Genomic DNA, 6,864 nt, shown 5'->3' with positions numbered 1-6,864 from the left:
GTTACTGGAACGCACTGCCGCACCGCAACCGTGTGCAGTGTGAACGCTTTAATCCATTAACATGAGCGCGGAAAATATACGCACCGCATACACACTGCAAATGGAGTATGTGCGAACCTGGCGTTATGTGTGTGCGCTGCAGTGTGCATGAGCGCACGGTCTCCAGGAGAGCACGCGAGTGCTGAATGGTTTAAACACTGGCAATAATTAAAAAGAAATTCAATTTATAAACTTTAGTGACGATGCGACACTGCCTCAATTGCGCAAGTGACAATTCCTGTGTCAACTGTGCAGCGTGCAGCTCGCTTAGTGCAGACGCGATGTGATTTGAAGCCATTTGTGCATTTTGAGAGAGAAAGAGAGAGCGCGCGTGGTGATTCACTCACGCTGTTTGTGAAATTATCTCTCAGAGAAAGTTTACAAATTACTTTATAAGTTATTTATAATTGCTGAAATGAGACTCTTATTTCAAACAATATATGAAGATACTATTGGCTGATTGACTGATGCCAAAAATCTCAAAATGGCCATTAATGCCAAAAGCAAATGTCCAAAATCTTCGTTCATTCAAGATCAGTAGTTCATCTTACCTTGTCATCAAGCTGTTTGTAGAGTTTGGCCAATTCAGCCTCACACTTCTCACGCTCAGCGTCAGTGAATTTAGGGCCGGGCATGCTGGGAGACGAGGTGATTTTATCATTATTCATCACATTATCCAGGGCCAGAACATCAGCGTTTGCCTTCTCCTTATCGTACTGCTCCTCAATGGGAACACTCTCACCTAAAAACACACAAAACACAAGAGTTGTGCAATTATCATTGAATACAGCTGAATGAGTATGAAGCGTGCGTCATTACAGTACCGTTCCTCCAGCGGTTGAGCTCGTTCTCCAGCCAGGTGATGGTGTTCTTTAGTGTTTTGTTCTTCTCTTTCTCCTTCTCGTATTTCTTCTTCCACTGCTCGGCTGTCAGCTCCACATTCACACACACTGTGTTCTTGATGGTCTTTGCTCTGAAAACAGTAAAAAAAACAAGAATTACTTGGCGCTCAAAACAAAAGTTTCGTTAAAACTCTCAGTGTGTGTATATCTCATCACCTCTGTCCGAACATGAGCGTAGTTTTGGTCTCTGCCTCGTTGTAAGAGGATGGAGAGCAGCAGATCACTATAGTGGTCCTGCAGTTTCCACCCAGAGAATCCTGCAAGATCCTCGTCATCTTACTGTCTCTGTAGGGAATGTACGTCTGACGGGGGGAAAGAAATATTCATTCATTAACCTTCCATCTATGAAAAAACAAACACTTTCTGCTGAATTACAAAAAAGCCCAATATTATCTAATTTGGTGATGCTGAGTTCAAAAATATCAATAAAAAAAACTTTCTATCATGTACAGTTTTTTCCACAAAACATTAAGATTTTTTTAAATTCATATACATGTATCAGCTTTAATGCACTTATCAGAACAAAAAATAAACTTACTCCATTTAATGTCAATGAACTTTGCATATACAAGTTTATAAATAAATACGCTCTTTTTAATCTGTAATTTTCTGTTGCTGTTTGGATGTATTAAAACACCCACAGATGCAGCAGAAAAATCTGGGTAATGTCTGCATTTTCTTCTATAATTATAACCTTGAAATCAGGATAATGCATAAAATAATATCTCCAGAATCATTCATACATGTGAAAATCAGCTGAAAACTGAACAAACAGTTGTAATTAGGCTCAAAATTATGTATTTGTGGCAGTTTATCTGGTGATTAAGCGATAATACAAGACTTCTTCACATTACAATTGGTTGTGGAACGCAAAAATGCTATGACAAGCACATCACATTTTATAAGAAAGAAACATGCTCGAGAAAAACAGGCTCTCTTATTGGAATCGGCACCCTAAAATTAGTAAGAATCAAGCGTTGGATTTCATTCAGCAAATATGATGCAGGGCAGTGAATTGTACAATTGTACATCACACCTACCGTTCCTTCTGCCAGAGCAGAGATGACGTTGCCCAGTGCGGAAAGAGATTTGTTAATGTTTTTGGCTTCATCCAACACAGCACCCTCTGCTCCAGTTTTACTGACCTGCAGTCAAAAACATAAAATGAGAGCCAGTGCCGCCACAAATGAAACTAACATTAATAAGGAACTAATCAAATCACATATACTATTATGGGTCCTGAAGTGAAACCAGCTGAGAATAACAGAGGTAAAACAATTCTGTGAATGGGTTTACAATAGAAATAGAGAGAAGTGAAAGAGGGAAAAAGGAAGTGAAAAGCGAGAAGCAGAAATATTACCTTCTCGCTTCCTGCTAAATCCACCAGGTAAAGTTTCCCGCTCAGTTTCTGCTCCGTCTGTGTGTTCTCTTGCTTGACGTTTATCAGGAAGATACTGTGACTCCTGGAGCTGTGCTCGTTCATGTCTGACACGCACCACAGAGAAAGCATAAGTTTCCATTTCCACTCAACTTTAAGTACATGCACACAACACAGGGCTCGACAATAAGGACTTCCTGATGGCATTTAACAACATTAAATTAACCCCTAAGCCAGCGTGAAAGACGTTCGGGACAGTAGATGGATTTGTCACTTGCCCGATCGGGCCACTGCAGCTTCGTCACAAAATTTTATCATTTGCATGTGTTTTTAAGCCTTGTTAATTAAAAAATTCAAGCGATTAAAACACATTTGTGCACGAAAGACAACTACAGAACACAGCGCACGCACAGACAGCCACGCGTCTCTGACACGCGTGAGCCCCCTGAACGGGCAAATACATACAAAAGTATGTCAAAATACCATTAACTTTTTTTAACTGAGGCCAGAGACTACGAAGTCGGACACAAAGAGGAGAAAATACTGTAGCAGTCAGAGCAAGATCACTATTCACGATGCGCGAAATATAGGAAGAAAATTCAAACATTGAATTTTATATGAATGTTTCTGAGGGGAACTGGATGTTTTTAGAAATGGCATTGTCTTTGTCTCCGTATAATGCATTCAAATTAGTGCTGCTGTGTTTACAGCGGTAACCAAGGAAACGCTGTATCATTGTTCCATAAGCGCCGCCTTCTGTCAGAGAGTGAATCTACGTCTCATTCAGCCCGTCTACCGTTTCTGTGTCATGCAGATGTTTTCTGTAGCATAATTTCACAAAGCTAAAGTCAGACCACTCTGTTTTTGCTTCAGATTTTGAAATTATACAGTATAATAAAAATCAAACATTGCACATGTATTGGTTTTTTTGGGGGGATCAATGCATGATTAAAATGCAGTGGCTGCTTCTAATTTCAAATGGTTATGAAAAATCAAGGTGCAACACAGAGTGAAGAATATGCAAATGTTATTTTATGTGTGATTTTTCAATTTATGTACCTGAACATACTACAAACATAACCTAAAGCATCATTTCATTCATATTTGTGCTATAGGCCTATATTTAATTGTGCTATTACTTGTAATTTGTTCATTTGTTTTGATTTACTAGCTGTCACTTGTCTTCAATAATGTTTAAACTTTATATTTATGTTTATTTTTGGCTAGTGATTTTTGCTGTGGTATCGAAATTGAAATAGTGAAATGTAAAATCTAATTGGTATCTAAAATATTGGTGTCATTAAGCTTATTTATTAGAATACAAGATAAGATCAAAAACAATAACAACAGCAACTACTTTATTTTTTTGTGGCATGGCCAGTGAAAATGTTGGCAGGGCAAGTAAAAATTTGAACCACTGGCCCGACCGGGCGTTAATCCCTGCAACAAGACATTTTTTTAGTTGTATAAACATCTTATTATAAACAAATAAGAAAGAAGGTCCTGAAACTACTCGCGGTAATATAACTCAACAAGAGCAACAGGTGTGGAAAAGTTCAGCCTGCTAAAAACAGCTATGCAGTGCGTCTGACTGATTTGCATGGGCTTACTTGTGACAGCCACATGTCTGTTGGATTTGCCTTCATCAATGGTGTCCATCACTTCCTCTGGGCTACACACAAACCGTTCAGTACAACCCTGCAGATGGAGAAAGAGATAGACAGGGAAAACATGTGAACCACTCCTTCACTAATACATGCACAGCTAATTACTAAAACACAACCTCACCTTTACATAAGGAACTCTGTTCTTGTCTTCATGTACAGACAGGTTGGTCTTAGATACTGAAAGAAAAATTCTGATTATTATTATTTTTAATACGATTACACAATCTCTAATAAATGAAAATGCAAAAATGATAAAATCTGTATCATATTCAGTTATACGTACCATCCAGCAAATCCCTGATCTTGTCCAGGTAAATCTCAAAATAGGAGACCTGCCAATGCAGAACAGCTCTGTGAATTTCATTACCAGCAGTCTGAAATTATTACACTGTTGTTCAAAAGTTTGGGGAGAGTATTTTTTATTTATATTTTTTTTTTTTGGAAAAAAAAAAAAGTCTTACCAAGGTTGCATGCATTTTATTAATATTGTGAAATAATATAACTCTAATACACACCACGCACACAGACATCTCCAAGATTCCTACTTTTGGTCTTTAAATTTCCAAGTCATTAATTTTTTTTCAAGTCTGAAAATGTCAGTGGGAACCCTGTGAATAATTAGCCCTTATTTGTTGTGCATTTCAAACCTTGATATGGAATTCCAGGTTTTCATCCATAGAGTAAATGTAGTTGAATATATCCTGGACGATCCGCGGAATAATGCCCATGCCATCTTGATCATGCAGGTTCCCCTAAACAATCACATAAACAAATATTCAATTGTTATAACATGTGATGATTTACGGTGCAATAAAGGTACTGATAGTTCTGACTGGCAAAAACATTAGAAGAATATTAAATCTTAAGAAAACTGAATCAGCAAAAAAACACAATGAGTTTGTGGCCCCACTTTATATTAAGTGGCCTTAACTACTATGTACTTACATCAAAAATGAAGTACAATGTACTTATTGTGTTCATATTGTATTGCAAAACACTTTTGCTGCTATTGAGGTGGGATATGGGTAAGGTTAGGGACAGGTTTGTTGGTATGGGTAGGTTTAAGGGTGGGTTAAGGTGTAAGGGATGGGTCAACTGTGTAATTATAAATGTAATTACAGAAATTAATTACAGATGTAATTACATGCAGGTATTTTTAAAATATAAATACAATGTAAAAACATGTATGTACACAATAAGTGCATTGTACTAAATTATTAATTTAAATGTAAGTACATAGTTGTTAACGCCACTTAATATAAAGTGGGTCCGAGTTTGTTTTAAAAAAGCTAATTGAAAATCATACTGCCAGTTGCAAAAAACAATTCTTTAAGACTCTGAATTAGTTTATTTCTAGATGAATTCTCACCTCCATGGTGTGTGTTTTTCCAGAGGAAGTTTGCCCATAAGCAAATATTGTACCGTTATAACCCTCAAGCACATCTGCAGGGCACAACACAACAAAGCATACCATTTGAATACATTTATTTGTTTATGATTTAATGCCATGTCAGCAGCAATGGCTATACGCATGGCAAAAACAATTTAACTGCATCACTCAATTCAACCAACATTCTTTCAATAGAACGTTCACGTTTTAACAATTTTGTCTTAAAAAGTCAACATACTAAATAATAATATAAAAAAAAACAATACAAACTAAAATAACAATAACAACAATAATAGCAATTACTATTTGAATGAATGCCCCATATAAGAAATATGGTATTTAGTGATGCTTGATTGATATCAATGGCATAATATAAATTAATTATTAAAGACCAAAATGAATGGCATCATGAAAGTTTTTTTTGGAGTCAATTAATTATAACTATTTTCTGAATCATGATCTGGTTGCTATGTCTGCTGGAGGACTCCTTTCTCACCTTTAACAATCTTCTGAGCACAAGCGTTGTAAACCTGCTCCTGAGAAGTGTTAGACTGAAACACCCGATCAAACACATACGGCCTTCCCTGAAGAGAGAGAGAGACAGACATACAATGAATGAGACATTGTTTCTCATATTATATATATATATATATATATATATAGTATGTACAGAACTGACTTGAACTCGAGTTTGACAGTTACCTTCTAAATCTTACTCCTCTACATAATATTATTTACATTGTGTGTTTAAATCAATCTGAACGTAAATTATAATCTAAAGAGTTATGCTGTGGTGTCACAGACTAAACACTACACTATTAATTAGCGTCATTATCATTTAATGAGATGAGGCTTTCCACACTGACATTTGTTACAGGAGGCAGTTTATGCAAACAGACTCATAGTTATTTGGGTTTTTTTTCTTAATGTGTCTATCTCCATATATTTTACTTTGATTGGGAGAAGCCACACATACCCCAGATCCCTCCTTCCCTTTTACTATTCCCTTCTCTTTGAACTGTTGTCTATACGTGAATAAAGACCATTGGGTCAGCGGAGGCTTTAAGAAAGCAGATTAGACCTCATTGTCTGTGAGTAAAGAAAGCAAAAGTCACGCTATAAATAGCCAGATGTAGACTCCTTCAGCAGCAGAGCGGATAGCAGTAATGAACCTGACTGAGGTGACTGTGTTTGAGGCAGTATTTGAGGCTAATATCAGTACAAACTGAATTATTCTTTTAAAGAGTCTTCTGCCTTTGTTTTTATAAAGGAATAGTTCACACAACTGATAATTCGATCATCATTTATGCACCCTCATGTAATCCAAACGTTGACTTTTCTTTTTATCTGCGGGAACAAAAAAGTTGATATTATGTGGAGAACAGAGATACAGTACATAAACTGGTAACACTTTATTTTGATGGACCCTTTTGAACATTCTGTTGACAATAAGTAACATTGCACCTACATGTCAACTAACTCTCATTA

General features: G+C 36.6%; 1 protein-coding gene across 1 annotated transcript in view; it reads right to left on the bottom strand.

Moving 5' to 3' along the window:
* Positions 1 to 6,864, bottom strand: part of LOC107706597 (kinesin-1 heavy chain-like) — a 26,648-nt gene that overhangs the window by 10,786 nt on the left and 8,998 nt on the right. Inside the window, exons 2-12 of the mRNA XM_016510350.1 lie at positions 5,873 to 5,960; positions 5,356 to 5,429; positions 4,634 to 4,738; positions 4,270 to 4,318; positions 4,108 to 4,163; positions 3,930 to 4,017; positions 2,302 to 2,426; positions 1,982 to 2,086; positions 1,098 to 1,243; positions 864 to 1,012; positions 591 to 781 (exon numbers count right to left, since the gene is read on the bottom strand). Coding sequence (XP_016365836.1) covers positions 591 to 781; positions 864 to 1,012; positions 1,098 to 1,243; positions 1,982 to 2,086; positions 2,302 to 2,426; positions 3,930 to 4,017; positions 4,108 to 4,163; positions 4,270 to 4,318; positions 4,634 to 4,738; positions 5,356 to 5,429; positions 5,873 to 5,960 — 1,176 coding nt within the window. The remainder of the gene's footprint in view (positions 1 to 590; positions 782 to 863; positions 1,013 to 1,097; positions 1,244 to 1,981; positions 2,087 to 2,301; positions 2,427 to 3,929; positions 4,018 to 4,107; positions 4,164 to 4,269; positions 4,319 to 4,633; positions 4,739 to 5,355; positions 5,430 to 5,872; positions 5,961 to 6,864) is intronic.

The sequence above is a fragment of the Sinocyclocheilus rhinocerous genome, unplaced genomic scaffold, assembly GCF_001515625.1.
Source record: "Sinocyclocheilus rhinocerous isolate Xijiao unplaced genomic scaffold, SAMN03320098_v1.1 scaffold2189, whole genome shotgun sequence".
Classification (NCBI taxonomy): domain Eukaryota; kingdom Metazoa; phylum Chordata; class Actinopteri; order Cypriniformes; family Cyprinidae; genus Sinocyclocheilus; species Sinocyclocheilus rhinocerous.
This window is presented reverse-complemented; position numbering and strand designations above follow the sequence as displayed.